General features: G+C 35.3%; 2 protein-coding genes and 1 long non-coding RNA gene across 5 annotated transcripts; 1 reads left to right on the top strand and 2 right to left on the bottom strand.

The window, feature by feature from the left end:
* Positions 1 to 845: 845 nt before the first annotated feature.
* Positions 846 to 1,686, bottom strand: LOC128288282 (uncharacterized). The gene is made up of 2 exons (XR_008278716.1): positions 1,531 to 1,686; positions 846 to 1,223 (listed from the first exon to the last, which is right to left on the bottom strand). It is a non-coding gene; the product is annotated as an uncharacterized LOC128288282 (long non-coding RNA).
* Positions 1,687 to 7,749: 6,063 nt separating this feature from the next.
* On the top strand, positions 7,750 to 9,180 carry LOC108473519 (uncharacterized). Its single transcript, XM_017775134.1, has one exon. The coding sequence runs from the start codon at positions 7,750 to 7,752 to the stop codon at positions 9,178 to 9,180; it is 1,431 nt and encodes a 476-aa protein (XP_017630623.1).
* Positions 9,181 to 15,245: 6,065 nt separating this feature from the next.
* On the bottom strand, positions 15,246 to 21,514 carry LOC108472302 (protein JASON-like). 3 transcript variants are annotated; one of them, XM_017773807.2, is made up of 4 exons: positions 21,183 to 21,514; positions 20,948 to 20,996; positions 15,896 to 16,066; positions 15,246 to 15,559 (listed from the first exon to the last, which is right to left on the bottom strand). In XM_017773807.2, exons 1-4 carry the CDS (start codon positions 21,351 to 21,353, stop codon positions 15,504 to 15,506), a joined length of 447 nt encoding a protein of 148 aa, XP_017629296.1. In that variant the 5' UTR covers positions 21,354 to 21,514; the 3' UTR covers positions 15,246 to 15,503. The 3 variants fall into 3 exon arrangements, 2 of the variants coding, with proteins under 2 accessions (XP_017629296.1, XP_017629293.1); XM_017773804.2 differs by lacking the exon at positions 15,246 to 15,559 and having other exon boundaries at positions 15,688 to 16,066; XR_008278715.1 differs by lacking the exons at positions 15,246 to 15,559; positions 15,896 to 16,066 and adding an exon at positions 19,849 to 20,165 and having other exon boundaries at positions 20,948 to 21,514.
* Between the last annotated feature and the right edge of the window lie 1,001 nt (positions 21,515 to 22,515).

Here is a 22,515-nt window from a genome sequence, read left to right as displayed (position 1 = left end):
GAAAGTTGAAAAGATACCAGTCTTGGCTGTTTTATCAACAGTCGTCGCCTCACTACCTTCAGTAGAACACATGGAGGACATCCCATTGTTTGTTACATTTGATATACAACTAAAAAAGAAATAGCACCAGTCAATTGTGAGGTAGACTTCAAAATTATGCAAAAATGTATTCACAAAATCACACAACAAAATTTCAGATAATCACTTCATTTCTAAGAAGAAAACTATTATCCGCAAAGCAATTCTAAATTCAGTGAGAAGCCAATTACATGTTTCGATTTGTTGATTAAAATTTTTAAAGTCAAAAGTTAAATCTGATAACCTGCTAGGTGTATTATCCGAAGAATCTGACCACCTCAACTCCTCGAAAAGTTTATTTGGAGTGGGTGGTTGATAAGATTTCTTATCCAACTGAAGCTTATCAACGGATGTGTTTGGAAGCCAAGAACGATACTTTGAAGTTTCTAAATTTCCGCCATAAGGAGGGGACTGTTCAAACTTGTGAGATGCTTTGCGAATTTCAACCAAAGTCTCTGGTATTGTGCCTGTTGAGTATGACTCCTATTTCAGTCAAATTTGAGAAATAATCTTTCATTTAAACTCTATTTATTTGTTTCAATCAAACTCTGGTTAGTCTAAATTATTTTATTATTATTTGACTTATGAATTTAGCCTATAAACAGGCTCTTTTACAACCTTAAAAAATACACCCATTAGAGATTAGAACTCATAACACATTTAGAGAATTTTATGTTAACATTTTGAGAGTTCTTTGTTTTCGGGTTTTTAGGTTTTTGGTATAATAGCCCAAATTTGCTCGGCCCGTAAAATAAACAAAAAAATAAAATAAAATAAAAAACCAAAAAATAATAAAAGTTCTTTTACAGTCCATTTACAAAACCCAAATTGCTAGCCTATTTACATAGCCCAATTGAAGCACTACTTATGGCCCATTTACAAATCACACCGGTAACCAACATTTGAACCTCATTACACCTAAAACCCTTTAGCCCAAATACCCAAACTAGACCCAAATCAGCAAGGCCCAGGAAGGCCCAATGCCTAAACTGAATCAGGAAACCCTAGGGTTTCCAGAAACCTTCGCGCCGCAAGCACGATCCCAATCATCACGCCGTAGTCAGTGACCCCTCATCTCGCGCCTTAATCGGCGCGCCAGTGCGCCATCATCAGCACCTGATCGTTGCCGGTTTTCTCGTCGTCACCTGCAAAAAGGGAAAGAAATACACAGCAAATATGGCAAGGAATCAAACAGAAGAACACACCAAATTTGTACTTAGAAAACAGGGGCTATAAAAGCCGAATATCTTCACTGTAATAGGGAGGATTTTTACATAGATACAAATAGATACACGCATATATATATACAAGAAAGAAATACGAGCAGTTTCTTTTTGGAAAAAAGTGATTTTAGTTACATATTTCGTTCCTTATAGTTTATTTCTTTTTGTTCAACACATATGAATCGTTTTTTACAAAAATTGTCGGTATTTAGAAAAGAGAAGAGATTACCTGTGATTCGCCTGGAAAAATGAAGGCTTTTAACCTTTCAACCGCCGTGAACGGTGGCGCGTGTGGCGCATGGGCGCATGCAGCCCGATGACAGGAGCTTGGCCTGACGAAGGCCGGAGGCCGGAGCCCGGAGAGCTCTTCTCTTCTTCTCTTTCAGAGGATTTCAAGTTTTTTTTTTAAAACCAGCTTTAAAAATGAATTTTTGGGCCAAAATCTGATTTATATAGTATTATAAAAATGGTCTCGTTTTTGCTTAGTTTAATAAGCACTAAAACAGCGCCGTTTAAGTGAAGGATCCGCGTGTTGACCCATGACCCGGGGAGGATCCCCGCGTTTTTGGTAGAAGGGCTAATTGCCCAATTGATCCTTCCGCATTTTTAATATTTATAATTTCATTTTATTTTTATTTTAATTTGGCCCTAACCTTTTATTTTTGTTTCAATTTAGTCCTAATGGCCATTATAAAACTTATTTTGGGAACGACGTCGTTTTTGGGATTAGGGCTAATTGGCCAGTAAGTCCCTCGGATTTTAGCGCTGCTTCAATTAGGTCCAAATTTTTATTATTTTAAAATTAACCCTAGAGTTTTATTTTATTTAATTTTAATCCTTTTAAATTTTTATATATAATTTATTTATTTTAAATATTTTAAATATTATTTATTTTTACTATAAACATTATTTATATATGTAAAAATTATTATATATATTATTTTTATTTATGTATTATTTATTATATTATTTATATTTCATTATATATTTTATTTATATATTTTATTATATATTATATCATTTTATTATATATATTATTCATTATATTATTTTTATTTTATTATATATTATATTATATTATTATTTATTATTTATTATTATGTATAATTTTAAAATTTGTAAATTATTATTAAATAATACATATATCATTATTAATTATTAAATATTTAGTATATTATGTAATATTGTAAAATTTACTATAAAGTTTTGTTCCTATTTAATATAAAATTATTTTTATAAAATATATATTAAATTATTATATCATATAGTTTTTTAATTAATTAACAATTTTTTAAAATTCTCCTTTATTATTTATATATTGTTTTAAATATTTTTAATACCTCATTTATTTTTAACGGTATTTAGTTTTCATCTTTATTTTTGACTTATTTTACATATGTTCATAATTTGTTGATTCATTTTCGTATTTTTTATTTATTTAGTATTGTTTTAGTATGTTAATTTTATCTCATAAATTATTTATATTTTTATTTATTTATTGTTTTTATATATTTGCATGGAAATTGATCATTTTATGTTGCTATTTTAGGTTATACTTGTATGAAACATTATTGTGTATACCATGTAATTTTATATTTTATGTTTATTACTTTCTATGTTTATTTGCATGACATGTAAATGTATATATTATGTAGTGTATATTGTTATTTATTATTTGCTATGTTATATTTGCATGAAGTATTAATGTGTGAATTATATAGTTTAGTATTGATATCTTGTAATATGTTAATATTATATCCTAAATGCATCATTGTTTTAAAAAACTATATACCCAAAAATGTTTTAAAAATGAGGCAATGTTTTTGTGTTTAGGGATTCGGGAAATAATGCCCTAACATGCTGAGTTGCAATTCCTTGTTTGTCTAAATACCTAAAATATCCTTCTAAATGAATTTTGTAAATTACGAGATGATTTTAGTTACGAGAGTTTAAGAATATCGTGTCCAATTGTGCTGGATGTGATGTTCGTATTCTTTCGGGGCAAAGAAATCTCAATTTCCAACTCAAATTATTTTGGTTTTAAATTCTTTCAAACTTTTAACATTAAGACAGAAAACTATTCAATTTGGTACCAATTTTGGGCGTTGCGAGGGTGCTAATCCTTCCTCGTACGTAACTGACTCCCGAATCCATTTTCTCACATTTTCGTAGACCAAAATCTTTTATAAGGTGATCCAATCACACCTTAAAAGGTTAGTGGTGACTCTCGTTTTCATTTTTCAAAAAGTCAAACGCCATTTTTTAAACACCTCAAAAAATGGTTTCGACAGCTTGGCGACTCCACTAGGGACAAATAAGAGAGTCAAGCCCAGAAATTGATTATTTTCTGTCTTAATGTCAAAAGTTTGGGAAAATTTTAAAAATATCAATCTTTTTACATGTGTTTGCTGCATATGTTTGTTATTTTGTTTTCGCACACATTGTATTTGCATGACCGCTGTGGTCGCACCCTTAAGTGGGAGTGAGAAGATACGCTTTCATGAGGTTTTCACCTCCGCATGGGCTAGTGGATTGCTTCCGGGATACATCCGTACCTATGTCTTCGTGAGATTTTCATCTCTGCATAGCCATAGGGAAATGTGTCCCCCTGAACCGAACTTGGTCCATATGAGCCTCTAATGGGTGAGGATCGAGGAATTTGCTAGTTCAGGTACCCTCGCTTTAGAACTGAAACACATATAGTGAACTTTAAGTGCTTACCCTAGGGAGTACATCGATAGCCTTTAGTAAGCTACCCTTATAAATGCTTGTTTATTATACCTTTTATATATGACACTGACCTATTTTATTTTGTTATCAGTGCATGTCATTCAACATTTAAAGGTGTTGATTCACGGTTCGATTTCTAGATTAGAAAGTTTTGTAATGAGGAACTAATATCTTGATAAAATGGAGGACAACGCTTCTGTCTGTACGTGGTCAGAGAAAACCCAGTTAGAGAAAGGAGATAGTGTCACCGAGGGGTATACGTTAGAGTTGTGGGACTTCACTCGTATCAGTTCGACACAGAATGAGTTGAAGGAGTTGAAGGACATTTGGGCCCAATGGGATGATGAGACTAAGTAGCTGTTCTACCAGAATTATGGAGATCTTCCCTATTTGCTAGACATCAAGGTGGATAAGCATCTGTTTCGAGCTATAGTACAATTTTGGAACCCTGCTTATAGTTGTTTTACATTTGGAGAGGTAGACTTAGTACCCACTTCGGAGGAGTATACGACCTTACTTCGCTGTCCAAGAATTCAATGTAACAGGGCTTACATTAGGGTTGCTAACCTCCCAACTTTCGTGAAGAAATTAATGTCTATCACAGGGATGAGTGAACAGTGGGCCGCAGCTCAAATCCAACAAAAGGGCGATGGTAAATGCATTCCGTGGGTAAGTTTGAGGGATTTGGTATTGGTGCACCCAGATGTGAAGAGGAGGGTTGATATTTTGGCCTTAAGTATTTATGGTTTAGTGATTTTCCCCAAAGCTATAGGGCACATATATGAGGTAGTTGCGGATTTATTCGATTGACTTGGTAAACAGATCACACCTGTGCCTGCAATCCTAGCTGAGACGTTTAGATCCTTGAGTGCATGTCAGAGTGCGGGTGAAGATAGATTCATTGGATGCGCTTAGCTGCTGTTAGTATAGTTCCACAGTCACTTTTGGAAGGTCAAGGTCCCTTGCCGAGTGTTCTTTGAGGATTATTCTCCCTTAAAGGAAGCAGCAGCTACGCCGAGGAGGGACAACATTATAGAGGAAAGATGGATGGAAATACTTCAAAATCTCCAAGAGGAAGATGTTATGTAGAAAATCCCTTGGATGGCTCCTAATGAAGTCCTTTATCATTGTGGAAGCTTTGATTGGGTACCTCTTCCTGGAATTTGGGGAGTTGTTGGTTATGTACCATTACTTGTCCTAAGGCAATACAAAGCAGGGCAGTTTATACCGGCAACACAAGGGTTAGCTCAGAGTGATTTCTCATATAAGGGGGATCATTATAAGAAGAAGATGCGAGAGATTTTCGAGGCTTGGTAGAAGGTTTGCTGTATGAATATTCTGACTGAAGGTCAGACGACAACCCTTGAATACAAAGGGTAGTTTAGCAAGAGAGCCAATGATAACATCCCTAGGCTGAGTTTGGGGCTGCTTGATCGATGAAAGAGAGTTTACGAGTGATTCCATCAGAGTTAGAGGTCATAAAGCAAGAGTTCGAAAGGAAGAATTTAGAGCTCGGGAAAAATATAAAGAGGCTTGAGGAGGAGAAGATGTACCTAAGCTTAGATGTCAACGTTCAAAAAATTGAGGTCGAAAAAGTGAGGAAAGAAAAGAGGAAGATTGAGGAAGACCGAGATGACTTGAAGACGCAATATAAGAGGATGTAGCTATTAATGAAGAGAGCTGGATTGAGGAAGTCTTTAAAGCAGTGGCAACAAGAGGTTCAAGAAGAAAGAGCCAAAGCTGAGTATTGGGAGAAGAAGTTCCAAGAGATGCAGGCGTAGAATCAGGCCCTAGAGAGGGTTGGAAGCAGCATTGTAGAATTGTGAACTTCGGATTGAGCAGCTTGAGGCAAGAGAAGGACATTGGAAGGGAGAGCTTCACCATTTTCAGGATCAAGTCAGAGATAGGGACTACCTCATCGGAGAAGCCATAGTCCAAATTCGTGAGGTTGCTGATCATTTGCAAGACCTGGCAGCGCAAGCTAATGTATTGAGTGCAAAGTATGAGTCAGTGTTAGATAGAGGTCGAGAGTTAGCTTTGTTATTGGATAGGGTTAAAACTCTGGGCAAAAGCGTATTTGTAATCCGTTTTGTGTAAAGATTTTTGTTTATTAAATAATGCTTTCTAAAAGAAACTGAATCAGAATCGATATCTTTTTGCATTCATGCATTTGCATCTCATCGCATCATGCATTCAAATTTATAGAAAAATCCTAATTAATTAAAATTACTAGAGAGAAAGAGAGTGAGAGAAAGAGAAAACCTAGAAGCAATACATCCTTACAATACATGCACTAAGACAAAGAATATGGATCAAAGACTTGAGCAGATCCAGAGAGAAATGCAAGAGCAATTGCAGGAACAATTGAAAAAAATCCAACAGGAGATGAAGATCAAATGTTGGAGGCCCAAAGGAATATGATGGCTAAAATGGCTCAGCTGCTGAAGGGGGTAACAGGTAAAGGAAAGGCCCCTATGACTATCACTGAAGAGGATAATAAGGATAATCCTCCAGGTTTTACCCCACCCCATGTGCAAACTCGACCTGAGGCATATCCTCGAAGGTCATTCATTACAATAAGGCCTCAACATAGGCAAGTCGATGCTGGAATACCCACAAACTTTCAAACTGGCTCGAGATCCAACCTGGGAGATAACCCTATTAATCCAGTCATCCCTGATTTAGATGTAGCTAAGAGGTAAGATATGAGACTCGAATCATCAAGGAAATTAGAGGAACGTTGCAGATGGTTAGAGGAGAAATTTAAGGCATTGGAAAACGCTGAAAATCGTCAGAGAATTGATGCTAAGGACTTGAGTTTGGTCCTAGATTTGGTGCTTCCTCATAAGTTCAAGATGCCGGAATCTGAGAAGTACAATGGGACTACTTGCCTGCCCAAATCACCATGTTCTGTAGGCGGATGACTGGCTATGTTAATAATGATCAACTATTGATCCATTGTTTCCAGGATAGTTTGGTTGGGGCAGCGGCTAAGTGGTACAATCAATTGAGCCACGCTAGGATCGGTTCTTGGAGATACTTAGCGCAAGCATTTATGCAGCACTATAATCATGTGACTGACATGACTCTTGATAGAATCACTCTGCAGAACATGGAAAGGAAGCCTAATTAGAGCTTTAGGCAATATGCACAGAGGTGGAGGGAGGTTGTCATACAAGTTCAACCACTGCTCTCGGAGAAAGAAACAACCATGCTGTTCATTAACACCTTGAAGGCCCCATTCATTACTCATATGATTGGAAGTACCACCAAGAGCTTTGCTGATATAGTTATGGCAGGGGAAATGATTGAGAATGCTATAAGGGGTGGTAAGATAGAGGGGGAAACTGCTAAAAAATCGGCCCCAAGAAGGAAAGATAATGAGGTGAACAATACGAGTAGTTATAACTGAAAAGCGGTTACGGTTAGTCAGCCCAGAGCAACTGCAGTTGGGCAATAGGGTTCCCAAAAGTAGGGATCTGGTACGAGACAAAACTCTAAAAAGGTCCCATTCACGCCTATCCCGGTGATGTATGGAGAGCTTTATCAAAGTTTATTTGATGCGCATGCAATAGCTCCTTTTTATTTGCAACCACTACAACCCCCATATCCCAAATGGTACGATGCAAATGCCAAATGTGAATACCATGCAGAGATATCGGGGCATTCGATCAAAAATTGCACTGGCTTTAAAAAAGCAGTGGAAAAACTTATCAACATGAGGGTCATAAAATTTGACGACACCTATAGTACAGAGAACTCATTGCCAAACCATGGTGATCAATGGGTAAACACAATTGGGGAAACTAGTATGAGAAGGATTAAAGAGGACGTGGCCGAGGTAAGAATGCCAATGAAAGTAATTTGGAAAGAAATGATGAAAAGAGATATGATAATCTCTGAAAAAGGAAATAAAGGAGCGAGGGACTACTGCGAGTTCCATGCAGAAGAGGGACAAGAGATCCAGGAATGTGACGAGTTTAAGGCTTTGGTACAAAGCCTTATGGATAATAAGGAGCTGGAATTTTATGAAGCTGGCTCAGATGAGGGACACGTATGCATATTGGAAGGTGAGCCAAAGAATCAAAGAATCAACCGGCCAAGGATCATTATTTCTCTACTAAGGAATAATGAAGTTGAGACACAAACAATGCCAAAAGTCATTATTCACAAACCCGCTTCCTTTCCTTATAAAGATAACAAAAGGGTACCCTGGAATTATGACTACAATATGACAATACCGGAGAGAAAAGATATAGCTAGTACTTCTAAAGAGGCTCAAGTTGAAGGTTTCTACACACATAGTGGGAAGCATTGTGCTGTAGAAGGCGTTAGAATTGAGCCCACGAAAGTAAAAGCCTTTGACATTGAGAAGGAGAAGGAGGCTGGGGTACTTCTTAATGAGCCAGTGAAGGAAGAAGAAGCTAGAGAGTTTTTAAAATTCTTGAAACACAGTGAGTACAGCGTGGTTGAACAATTACGTAAACAACCAGCTCGTATATCAGTGTTGGCTTTGCTTCTGAGTTTAGAGGTATATCGTGAGGCATTAATGAAGGTGCTCAATGAGACTTACGTTACTAATGATATATCCGTCAACAATTTGGATCGATTGGTTAGTAACATAAACGCTGACAACTTCATTTATTTCAATGATGATGGAATCCCACCTGGTAGCATGGGATCAACTAAAGCTTTGCACATCACCACTCGCTGCAAAGGATATACATTATCGAGTGTGCTTATTGATAATGGGTCAGCCTTAAATGTCCTGCCATTGTCCACATTGAACAGATTGCCCATAGACAGTTCTCATATGAAAACATGCCATAATATAGTGAGAGCATTCGATGGCACGGAGAGAAAGGTCATAGGAAGAATTGATATCCCTTTGATGATCGGGCTAAACACATATGAGGTAGACTTTCTAATGATGGACATCAAGGCCTCTTATAATTGCTTGTTGGGGAGGCCTTGGATACATTCAGCAGGAGTGGTGCCTTCATCTTTGCACCAGAAATTGAAGCTAGTAATAGACGGACGACTGGTCACCATAAATATAGAGGAAGACATCATAGAAGCAGTTACCAATGATGTACCCTATGTAGAGGAGAATGAGGAGGCCGTTGAGTGTTCTTTTTGCTCCTTATAATTCGTTAATGTAACATTTATTTCAGAGGGGAATGAGGTGCCGGTGCCTAAGATATCCAAAACCACAAGAATGGGTTTGTAAATGACAGTGGAGAAAGGAGCCTTGCCAGGAAAAGGATTAGAAAGATATCTCCGAGGAGGGATTCAAGTTCCAAAACTAAAGGAGAAGAGAGACCATTTTGGCTTGGGTTTCAGGCCAGATCACAGGCAGAGAAGGAAGGAAATAGAGAAGCGTCAAGAAAGAAGAAGGGCACGTTTAAGTGGAAGAGAAGTAAAGTGGGAATCGAAGACGTTCCCTCATATATTCCAGACTTTTATATCAAGAAGGATAATTCACCCTAAGAGAGGGTTGCTTGAAAAAGGAAGCCATCACATCAATGCTGTACATAATGAAGAGTCTGAACGAAGAAACCTTGAGGGCATTCGCCCTTACGAACCGGGAAACTCTTTAAGCAATTGGACTGTAGAAGAACTTCCTATAGTTTTTAAAGATTTTTCAGAGTAATTTTTAGAACACTCTGGTTGCTTTAGAGCCTAGGAGTAATAAGATTTCATTTGTAAAATAGGCTCATGTTCGGATATTTGCGTTTCAATAAAACACAACTTTTGTTATCAATTCGAGTGAATATTCTTTTATACCGATCAATATTCTTTTGACCTTTTTAAAATTCTTTCAAATTTTTTCATTTCATTCATAATATATAAATAAACATTCTTAAAATTCATTCATTCTTTGTACATTCTTTCGTACCCCGCAGGTCCCTAGATACCAATGACAGCACTAATACTACAAATCCTGAATTCTCTTTTGAGCAAGACATGTGTTTAGAAGAACCTCAGGATTTTGAAGATGATAGAGATTGTGATGTGTCTTCAGATCTGTTGAAAATGGTGAAACAAAAGGAGAAACAAATCCTACCCCGTGAGAAAGAGACAATAGAGAATGTAGCCTTAGAAGAAAGAAAAGAGGTGAAAATTGGGACACGCATTACTAAAGAAACGAGACAAGGACTTGTTGAGCTGCTACGTGAATTCAAAGATATCTTTGCATGGTCATATCAGGATATGTCGGGGTTGAATACTGATATCGTGGTACAGCGTCTTCTCATAAGACAGGATTGCAAGCCAGTTCAACAAAAATTGCGAAGGATGAAGCCTGATATTGTGCTGAAAATAAAAGATGAAGTCAAGAAGCAGTTTGATGCTGGATTCCTACAAGAGGTTAAGTACTTAGAATGGGTGGCTAACATTGTGCCTGTCTCTAAAAAGGATGGGAAAGTACGAATGTGTGTTGATTACAGAGATTTGAACAAAGCTAGCTTAAAGGACAATTTTCCTTTACCGCACATCGACACTTTAGTGGATAATACAGCGGGATTATCGTTGTTCTCCTTTATGGATGGCTTCTCAGGGTACAATCAGATAAAGATGCATCCTGAGGACATGGATAAAACTACCTTCATAACATTGTGGGGCACCTTTTGTTACAAGGTAATGCCCTTTGGGCTGAAGAATACAGGGGTAACATACCAAAGGGCTGTGGTGACCTTATTCCATGATATGATGCACAAGGAAATTGAGGTGTATGTTAATGACATGATTGCCAAATCTCGAATAGAGAAGGAGCATATTGAAGTCTTGAGGAAGTTCCTAAGATTGAGAAAGTTTCAGTTGAAGCTTAATCCGGCAAAGTGCACCTTCAAAGCTAGGTCGGGGAAATTATTAGGCTTTGTTGTCAGCGAAAAGGGAATAGAAGTTGACTTAGAAAAGGTTAGAGCCATACGAGAACTGCCTCCACCACGTACTCAGAAGGAAGTTCAAGGTTTTCTTGAAAGGTTGAATTATATCGCTCGGTTTATTTCACAATTAACTGAGAAATGTGATCATATATTTCTCCTCCTTAGAAAACACAACCAAGGTACTTGGGATGAGGAATGCCAGATGCCTTTGATAAAGTCCAACAATACTTGTTAAATGCTCTAGTGTTATCTTCACCCAGTCCAAATAGACTATTAATTCTGTACTTATCAATGTTTAGTAATTCTATGGGATGTGTGCTTGGTTAACATGACGAGTCAGGAAGAAAATAGAAGGAGATATATTACCTCAGTAAGAAATTCACTGAGTGTGAGATGAGATATTCGCCAATTGAGAAGTTGTGTTGTACTTTGATCTAGACGACTTGAAGGTTGAGGCAATATATGCTATATCATACGACTTGGCTAATTTCAAAACTTGATCCATTAAAGTACATGATGGAGTCAACAGCCGTAGATAGAAGAATGGCAAGGTGGCAAGTACTGTTTTCGAAGTTTGATATAGTCTATGTGAGTCAAAAGGCTATAAAAGAAAGCGCGATAGCAGAATTTCTCGCTAGCAGAGCTCTTGAAGATTATGAGCCATTGAGCTTTGATTTCCCCAATGAGAAGTTGATGTATGTGGCAACTACTGAAGAATATCTATGGAAGTTGAACTTTGACAGCGCATCCAATGTGGTAGGAAATGGAATTGGGGCAGTCTTAGTATCCCCAAATGGTGATCATTATCCATTTACATGTAAATTGGATTTTGACTGCACGAACAATATGGCTGAGTATGAAGCATGCATCATGGGGATTCGAGCGGCCAAAGAGTAAAAAATTAAAAACCCTAGAAGTATATGGAGACTCTGCGTTGGTAATTTACCAGCTTAGAGGTGAATGGGAGACAAGGGACCCCAAATTGATTAATTATCGAAAGGTAGTTTTGGGGTTACTTGAGGAGTTTGATAACATCACCTTCAATTATCTCCCACGGGATAAAAACCAGAGGGCAGATGCTTTAGCAACATTGGCTTCCATGATTAAAGCAAATAAAAAAGAGGATGTGAGACCAATTTAGATGAGTATTTCTGAGGTTCCAGCTTATTGTTGTAACATCGAAGAAGAAGAAAAGGATGACCATCTTTGGTATCAAGATATATTACGGTATGTGAGAAATTGTGAATATCCTGAGCAGACAACTGAGAATGACAAAAAAACCTTGAGGAGGTTAGCCTGCTAATATGTACTAGATGGGGACATCCTTTATAAAAGAAGGAAAGATCAGGTGCTTTTGAAATGTGTTGACGCTGTGGAAGCCAGGCAAATCATAGAAGAAGTACATAAAGGTGTTTGTGGGACACATGCTAATGGCTTTATAATGGCAAGGCAAATCATGAGGTTTGGATACTATTGGTCTACTATGGAAGGAGATTGTATCAGCTAAGCCAAGAAGTGTCATAAATGCCAGATATATGGGGACAAGATTCATGTACCACCTTTACCTTTGCATGTTATGACTTCTCCATGACCCTTTTCCATGTGGGGCATAGATGTTATTAGGCCAATATCATCAAAAGCTTCGAATGGGCATCATTTCATTTTCGTGGTCATTGACTACTTCATGAAATGGGTAGAGGCAGCTTCATATGCTAGTGTTACCAAGTCGGCAGTAAGTCGATTCTTGAAAAAAATCATTTGTCAGTATGGAATGCCTGAGAGGATCATATCAGACAATGCATTGAACCTGAATAACAGCACGATTGCGGAAGTCTGCAGCCAATTCAAGATCAAACATCATAATTCATCTCCATATCGCCCAAAAATGAATGGGGCAGTGGAAGCTGCCAACAAAAATATCAAGAAGATAGTGGGAAAAATGACCGAGACCTACAGAGATTGGCATGAGAAATTACCATTTGCACTCTTTGCCTATCGAACGTCTGTCAGAACCTCTACTAGGGCAATTCCTTTCTCGTTGGTTTATGGGATGGAGGCAGTGTTACCCATTGAAGTGGAAATACCTTCTCTTTGAATTTTGTCAGAGATAAAGCTGAATGAAGCAGAATAGATTCAATCGCGGTATGATCAATTGAATTTGATTAAAAAAAAAAGGCTAAGGGCTATTCGTCATGGTCAGATGTATCAGAAGCGAATGATGCGAGCTTATGACAAGAAAGTTCATCCAAGATAATTTCACGAAGGGGACCTTGTACTAAAAAAGATTCTTCCCATACAGAAGGACTTTAGAAGAAAATGGATACCGAATTGGGAAGGGTCGTATGTTGTGGAGAAAGCTTTCTCTGGTGGTGCACTAATTTTGACAGAAATGGATGGGAAGAGTTTGCCTAATCCAGTGAATTCAGACTCAGTCAAGAAATACTTTGTCTAAAGAGAAGGAAAGCCAAGGCGAAAACCCGCAAAGAGTGCTTTGAGACTTCTAAAAAAAATAGAAAGGCCAAGGTGAAAACCCGCAAAGGGCGCCTTGAGACCGAAGGGGGTTTTAAGTTGAAAACCCGAAAGGGCAGCTCAAATTTTGGAAAGCATGCAATGACCTTGCTATACCGGATTCGACAAGTAGTGGAGTGTGTTGCATACCTGGGCATCAATAAAGTACTTTGGATCTTCTAAACATATGTTAAACTCAAAGTAGTCTTCATGGAGTTTGTATATAGAAGCCCAAGCTGTGATATGTAGGGCATCAGATTTTTGTCCTGTTTACTATCTTTGGATTTTTTTCTTCTCAAAGATATGTTTTCAGATTAATTTCCTTTTGTATTTTTGATGATTTATCTAACTACTCTCAAGATCAAATTATTCGTCTTCTATTATTCATAAAGTGTGTTGCATTGAAATAATGATTGATGAACTAAATATTTTTACAAACGAAGTTTTGCATATTACTCTGGAAATCTCTAGATAATACGAGAAACTAAAACAGAACAATTGTTTGAAGAATTCCCATGAGTGAGGGTCGGAGGTACTCGAAAAAATTTCTTCTTCAGTCCAAAGGATGATTAGACAATTCAAACAATTCAATCTTAGGAGAGGATCATCTCCAGCAGGTAACATTCGAAGAATGGTATAATAGGACCAATTTGATTCAAAGCATACGAGCAGAGTATGGTTGATGCTTCGAGTAAAATAAAGATGAAACTTTGATAGATGAATGAGTAAAGACGTTCGGAATAGGAGTTATTTTCATAACATTTTGCATCATAATATGTCTAATTAGGAGCATTTGACTCATTTCGATCATGGCATCCTAATCATTAAACATGAGCACATACACATTCTACAGGTTATGTCCTTTAGGGGACAATATAGATTACTGATAGCAGATTTGGCATCTCTGTATTGACGGGGAACAAATCGAAGAAGCAGATTTGGCGTTTCTGTATTAGACAGGGAGTAGATCGAAGATAACAGATCTAACATTCGTGTGTTTACATCAAAACAGATCGAAGATGAAAGATTTGGCGTCTTTATATTAAACGGAGAGCAGATCAAAGATAGCAGATCTGACATTCGTGTGTTTACATCGAAGCAGATCGAAGATGACAGATTTGGCATCTCTATATTAGACGGGGAGTAGATCGAAGATAGCAAATCTGACATTCGAAGCAGATCGAAGATCACAGATTTGGCGTCTCTGTATTAGACGAGGAGCAGATCGAAGATAGCAGATCTGACATTCGAAACAGATCGAAGACGACAGATTTGGCGTCTCTGTATTAGACGGGGAGTAGATCGAAGATAACAGATCTGACATTCGTTTGCTTACATCGAAGCAGATTGAAGATGACAGATTTAGCATCTCTGTATTAAACGGGAAGCAGATCGAAGATAACAGATCTGACATTTGTGTGTTTACATCGAAGCAAATCGAAGATGACAGATTTGGCGTCTCTGTATTAAACGGGGAGTAGATCAAAGATAGCAGATCTAACATTCGTGTGTTTACATCGGAGCAGATCGAAGATAGTAAATCTAACATTTGTGTGTTTACATCAAAGCAGATCGAAGATGATAGATTTGGTATCTCTGTATTAGATGGAGAGCAGGTCAAAGTATCAGTATAGCGTCTCTGAGTTTGCAAAGAGCAGATTGAGGACCATGAAGTCAGGATCTGATAAGACCGGGCAAATTTGGTCCTTTTATAGTCTTTGCTCTATTCCCGTTACATAGTAATAAGTAAAGAGGGGCAGCTGTAATAGCCCAAATTTGCCCGGCCCGTAAAATAAACAAAAAATAAAATAAAATAAAATAACCAAAAAATAATAAAAGTTCTTTTACAGTCTATTTACAAATAGCCCAATTGAAGCACTACTTATGGCCCATTTACAAATCACACCGGTAGCCCACATTTGAACCTCATTACACCTAAAACCCTTTAGCCCAAATATCCAAACTAGACCCAAATCAGCGAGGCCCAAGAAGGCCCAATGCCTAAACTGAATCAGGAAACCCTAGGGTTTCCAGAAACCTTCGTGCCGCAAGCACGATCCTAATCATCACGCCGTAGTCAGCGACCTCTCATCTCGCACCGTAATCGGTGCGCCAGTGCACCATCATCAGCACCTGATCATTGCCGGTTTTCTCGTCGTCACCAGCAAAAAGGGAAAGAAATACACAGCAAATATGGCAAGGAATCGAACAGAAGAACACACCAAATTTGTACTTAAAAAACAGAGGCTATAAAAGCCGAATATCTTCACTGTAATAGGGAGGATTTTTACATAGATACAAACAAATACACGCATATATACATACAAGAAAGAAATACGAGCAGTTTCTTTTTGGAAAAAGGTGATTTTAGTTACATATTTCATTCCTTATAGTTTATTTCTTTTTGTTCAACACATATGAATTGTTTTTTACAAAAATTGTCAGTATTTAGAAAAGAGAAGAGATTACCTGTGATTCGCCTGGAAAAATGAAGGCTTTTAACCTTCCAACCGCCATGAACGGCGACGCGTGTGGCGCGTAGGCGCGTGCAGCCCGATGACAGGAGCTTGGCCTGACGAAGGCCGGAGCCCAGAAGGCTCTTCTCTTCTCCTCTTTCAGAGGATTTCAAGTTTTTTTTTCCTTTAAAACCAACTTTAAAAATGAATTTTTGGGCCAAAATCTGATTTATATAGTATTATAAAAACGGTGTCATTTTTGCTTAATTTAATAAGCACTAAAATGGCGTCGTTTAAGTGAAGGATCCGCGCGTTGACCCATGACCTGGGGAGGATCCGCGCGTTTTGGGTAGAAGGGCTAATTGCCCAATTAATCCTTCTGCATTTTTAATATTTATAATTTCATTTTATTTTTATTTTAATTTGGCCCTAACCTTTTATTTTTGTTTCAATTTAGTCCTAATGGCCATTATAAAACTTATTTTGGGAACGACGTCGTTTTTGGGATTAGGGCTAATTGCCCAGTGACTCCCCCGGATTTTAGCATGCGTTTCAATTAGGTCCAAAATTTTTTATTATTTTAAAATTAACCTAGAGTTTTATTTTTATTTAACTTTAATCCTTTTTTAATTTTTTATATATAATTTATTTATTTTAAATATTTTATATATTATTTATATATGTAAAAATTATTATATATATTATTTTTATTTATGTATTATTTATTATATTATTTATATTTTATTTATATATTTTATTATATATTATTTTATTTTATTATTTATTATTTATTATTATGTATAATTTTAAAATTTGTAAATTATTATTAAATAATACATATATCATTATTAAATATTTAGTATATTATGTAATATTCTAAAATTTACTATAAAGTTTTGTTCCTATTTAATATAATATTATTTTTATAAAATATATATTAAATTATTATTTCATATAGTTTTTTAATTAATTAACCATTTTTTTAAAATTCTCCTTTATTATTTATATATATATTTAAATATTTTTAATACCTCATTTATTTTTAACGGTATTTAGTTTTCATCTTTATTTTTTGACTTATTTTACATATGTTCATAATTTGTTGATTTATTTTCGTATTTTTATTTATTTAGTATTGTTTTAGTATGTTAATTTTATCTCATAAATTATTTGTATTTTTATGTTATTTATTGTTTTTATATATTTACATGGAAATTGATATTTATGTTGCTATTTTAGGTCATACTTGTATGAAATATTATTGTGTACCATGTAATTTTATATTTTATGTTTATTATTTTCTATGTTTATTTGCATGACATGTAAATGTATATATTATGTAGTGTATATTGTTATTTATTATTTGCTATGTTATATTCGCATGAAGTATTAATGTATGAATTATATATTTTATTATTGATATCTTGTAATATGTTAATATTATATCCTGATTGCATCATTGCTTTAAAAAAATATATACCCAAAAATGTTTTAAAAAACGAGGCAATGTTTTTGTGTTTAGGGATTCGGGAAATAGTACCCTAACTTGCTAGGTTGCGATTCCCTGTTTGTCCAAATACTTAAAATATCCTTCTAAATGAATTTTGTAAATTACGAGATGATTTTAGTTACGTGAGTTTAAGAATATCGTGTCCAATCGTGCTGAATGTGATGTTCGTATTCTTTCGGGGCAAAGCAATCTCAATTTCCAACTCAAATTATTTCAGTTTTAAATTCTTTCAAACTTTTAACATTAAGACAGAAAATTATTCAATTTGGTACTAATTTTGGGCGTTGCGAGGGTGCTAATCCTTTCTCGTATGTAACCGACTCCCGAATCCATTTTCTCACATTTTCGTAGACCAAAATGTTTTATAAGGTGATCCAATCACACCTTAAAAGGTTGGTGGCAACTCCCGTTTTCGTTTTCAAAAAGTCAAACGCCGTTTTTTAAACACCTTAAAAAATGGTTTCGACATTCGAGGTTTAGTTTTTATCTCCATTTTTTGTACTCTCCATTCTTTTGTCATTATAGTAAAATTATCTTTGCCTGTGGTTTTTTATCCTCTTTCGAGGGATTTTTTCATGTTAAATTTGTGTGCTCAATTTCTTAATTTATTCCTTTATTTTTTACTTGTTGCTTAATCAGGTTGATCCCAACAAAAGGTATTAGAGCTAGTTCAATTTTTATAGATCAGTCAGTTCAAAGATGGTACCAACAAGGTTTGAAATTGTAAAATTCGATGGTGAGACAAATTTTAATCTGTGGCAATTTCAAATAATGCCAATTCTAGTTCAAACCGGTTTGAAAAAGGTTGTTATCAGGAAAAAGGCTTAGAATCTAAATCAAATAGAATGGGAAGAGCTTTATGAAAACGCCTTTTCTGCAATCCATTTGTGCCTCATGAATACGATATTGCAGGAGGTATTAAAGAAGACCTCATCCGTATTGTGGAGAAGGTTAGAAACTCTTTATGCGACTAAGTCTCTGGCTAACCGTTTAGTGTTGAAACAACATCTATTTACATTTCGTATGAATGAAGAAAAGCTTTTTAAAGATCACATCAGTCAATTCATTACTCTTTTAAATGATTTAAAGAACGTTGAGGTTCATATTGACGATGAAGATCAGACTATGCTATTATTGTACTCTTTACCCCCTTCATACAAGTCTTTCAGGAAGACCCTGATTTATGGCAGAGACAAACTCTCATTTAAAGATGTGAAGAATCATTTGTTGAGTAGAGACAAACTCGACAATAAGTTTGGTTTGGATAGCAAGGCAGATAGGCAAACTTCCATTTTGGTAGTATCAAAGAAACTAGACAAAAGGTGTCAAAATTGTATAAAGTTAGGTCACATCAAAACAAATTGTTATAAACTATGAAATAAAATAGCTGCTGAGAGTAACGAGGAAGATGTAACTTATTCCAATTTGGCCGATGAAAGCGGTGGTAATTTCTTGTTAGTGTCAATGAGCGATAATTGCAAGCTCACGTTTGAATGGATCTGAGATTCGGGATTTTTTTCCACATGTGTCCCAATAAAGAATGGTTCTCTACATACAGTTTGGTTGAAGGTAGAGTTGTGCGCATGAGAAATGATTCATCTAGTAAGGTAATTGATATTGGTACTGTTAAAATTAAAATACACGATGGGACAATTAAGACACTCTTAGATGTCAGGCATGTACCTGATTTATGAAAGAATCTGATCTCCTTGAGTATTTTAGACTTGAAAGAATGCAGAGTCAACATCGAGTCAAGCCACATTAAAGTATCTCGTGGAGCTCTTGTTTTGTTAAAAGGTAAAAGAATAGGTAGTCTTTATATTCTAGAAGGTTCTATAGTGATCAGTGAAATCGGACATCCCTCATCCGTTACAGAGTCGAAGTCAACTCGTTTGGAGCAGATGCAACTTGGTCATAGGAGGAAAAAAGGTATGACTATTTCATTAAAGAGATGTTCTATTTTAGGTGCAGATTTTGAAAAATTAAGGCACTGTATTCGTGAAAATTAGACTCTAGTTAGTTTTAATTTGGTAACATACAATTCGAAGGCTAGAAGCCTTCCAATTTCTAAGCACAGATTCAACTCAATTAATTCCCTACATAGTTCAAGATAGGCCTGTGGCGGGCTTTGGCAAAGATGACATTGTGAAAATATGAGTCAAAGTGGAGATTTGTTGAGTATGACTCCTATTTCAGTCAAATTTAAGAAATAATCTTTCACTTAAACTCTGTTTATTCGTTTCAATCAAACTCTGATTAGTCTAGATTATTTTATTATTCTTTGACCTATGAATTTAGCCTATAAATAGGCTCTTTTACAACATTAGAAAATACACCCATTAGAGATTAGAACTCATAATATATTTAGAAAATTTTGTATTTACGTTTTGAATGTTCTTTATTTTCAGGTTTTCGGGGTTTAATTTTTATCTCCATCTTTTATACTCTTCGTTCTTTTGTCATTATAGTAAAATTATCTTTACTCGTGATTTTTTATCCTCGTTCGAAGAGTTTTTCCACATTAAATTTGTGTGTTCAATTTCTCAATTTATTCCTCTATTTTTTTTACTTGTTGTTTAATCGGGTTGATCCCAACAGTGCCACAAGATTTAAAGAACTTTGCCTATGGCAAGGAAAAAGAAATTTGAATTGTAATTTGCATTGCACATAGAAAGCAACTAATCTAAATCGAATAGCTCGATTTACATACCTCATCCTTGAGACCTTTATTAATTTGTGGAGACTCCAAATCGTTGGATGGAGAATCTCCTTTCTTTTAGAACCAAAACAAGAAAACAAAATAATTACACTTTCAAACAAAGGAAAAATCAAATTTGAGGGGACAAAAAAAAAAGAAATGTTGAAATTAAACTTGCTTACGGTGGCCCGACCCGAAGACTCGCCCGAAATGTGGAAGGATTTGGGAAAAAAATATAAGCTCGAAAAATAGGCTTGGACAAAAAAAAGGCCTGGTTGAAAAATGGGCCAGGCCTCGGGTAAGGTATTTTTGGCCCGGGCCTAGCCTGGCCCGAATGCACTAAAGGACAAAAAATTTATATTTTTTTGTTTTTTAATGTTATTTTCTTGTTGTTTTCTTCTTATTTTGCTACCATTTTACTATTATGTTATTACTATTTTGTTGTTATTGTTTGAATATTGTATAAAACTTATTTTATTGTTAATTTTGTTATTATTTTAAAGGCATTTGTTAATTTTTATTATTATTTTAGAAGCATTTACTTGTTAAGTTGTATTTATCTTAGTGTTATTTAAGTCTACATATTTTTAAAATTTATTTCAATTTATTGAAAAATATTTATTTTGATATTTTTAGTATTTTGATGTATTATATATATTTAAAAATTATATAAAAATAATAAAAAAATTAATATGGGCTGACCGAGTCATGCTTGAGTAAAATTTTAAGTCCATTTTTTAGGCTCGAATAAATAAATGAGCCTAAATTTTTAATTGAACCCGGCCCATGAGTACCTCCTCTAGTTGAAATTAGCTAAATCGACTAATAAACTAAATAACCGATACAGGTATAGTTACCTTCATCAACAAAAAGAGACGATAATCTATTTCGAGAAACAGTACGTTCCTGCTCAGCCAAAATGAAAATAAACGAAGCTAGCTTTATTCAAGTTTGTCTTCTCTTTAGAAAAATAAAAAGAAAAAGACTAGGAAAGAAAATGTTTCTTGAACTGAATTTTCCCAGAAACCAAACGCAAGTACAAGAAAACTGGAAAATTAAAGTGCAAAAACACAAACAAACAAAAAAACTTACAGTGGATTTGGAACAGGAAATGACGAGGTGAGGGCGAGAACGATCGGTTCTGACGCCGAAACAGTGGAAGAAACATCCCATGGCTCTACACACCGTCAAATCAAGAAACCTCGCCACTGGTCTCGAGATTATCCTTAACCCTGAATCTCGATTCAAAAAATCGCATACCATTTCATTTATCGGATTCTTGGTTTTTTGGATTATTTTTTAGATTCGATGATTTAACAGAGAAAAGGAGAAGAGAGAGTTGTTGGGTCATTTTTTGAAATTTGAAATACCACAAAATGAGGGAATATTATTATGATTTATTTCCTCTAAAAACGTCTTTTTTAAACGTTATTAAGGAAAAAAATTAAAATGCACCCACATTTATCTTCTCACTTGTCTGTATCCTTGCTGGTACTCGCTGAGTGGGAATGCCACGTATGAAATTGTGATTGTGGTAGTTTAAATTACTGAATTGACCCTTTTTTGCAGTGATAGGAAAGGGTGAAAGGGTAGCGAGTAGAATGTTGGCTGTAAACTTGAACAGATTAACCTTTTATAGAATGAATGTCTTACAATTTATTTTCTTCTTCTCACTAATAACTAGAACTGATCGTGGACCGGCCTGATGGCCCGCCCGAAATGTGAGAGGGTTTGGAAAAAAATATAAACTTGAAAAATGGATTTGGTTAAAAAATAAAGTTCTGCTTAAAAATTGGGCTAAGGATTTTTATTCTGCTCACCAACTCGAATCCACTGAAGGACAAAAAAATATGTTTTTTAAATATTATTTTCTTGTTGTTTTCTCCCTATTTTACTATTATATTTCTACTATTTTGTTGTTATTATTTGAATTTGTATAAACCTTATTTTATTGTTAATTTTGTTATTATTTTAAAGACATTTGTTAATTTTATTATTATTCTAGAGATATTTGCTTGTTAAGTTGCATCTATCTTAGTGTTATTTAAGTGTATATATATATATTTTTTAAAATTTATTTTAATTTTTTGGGAAATATTTATTTTGATGTATTATATATTTTTAAAATTATATAACAAATAATATAAAAATTAATATGGGCGGGCAGTCAGTTCTCGATTTTAGCTTTTTATCCGATTCGGCTTGGGAAAAACTTTTGACCCATTTTTTAATGAGTCGGGCCCGACCTAGGAAATGGGCCTAATTTTTAGTTAAGTTCTGCCCGCCCATGCTCACCTCTACTAATAACACTTATTAGGCTTGTAAATCATAATTTTTGTAATTAACAGCTTTTAATTTTAATTTTGTAATTTTTTCCAATTAACTTTAACTTAAATGATTTTGATAAATATGAAAATTATAGATG

The sequence above is a fragment of the Gossypium arboreum genome, unplaced genomic scaffold (assembly GCF_025698485.1).
Source record: "Gossypium arboreum isolate Shixiya-1 unplaced genomic scaffold, ASM2569848v2 Contig00190, whole genome shotgun sequence".
Taxonomy (NCBI): Eukaryota; Viridiplantae; Streptophyta; class Magnoliopsida; order Malvales; family Malvaceae; genus Gossypium; species Gossypium arboreum.
The sequence above is the reverse complement of the archived record's forward strand: the minus strand, read 5'-3'. Positions and strand labels throughout refer to the sequence as shown.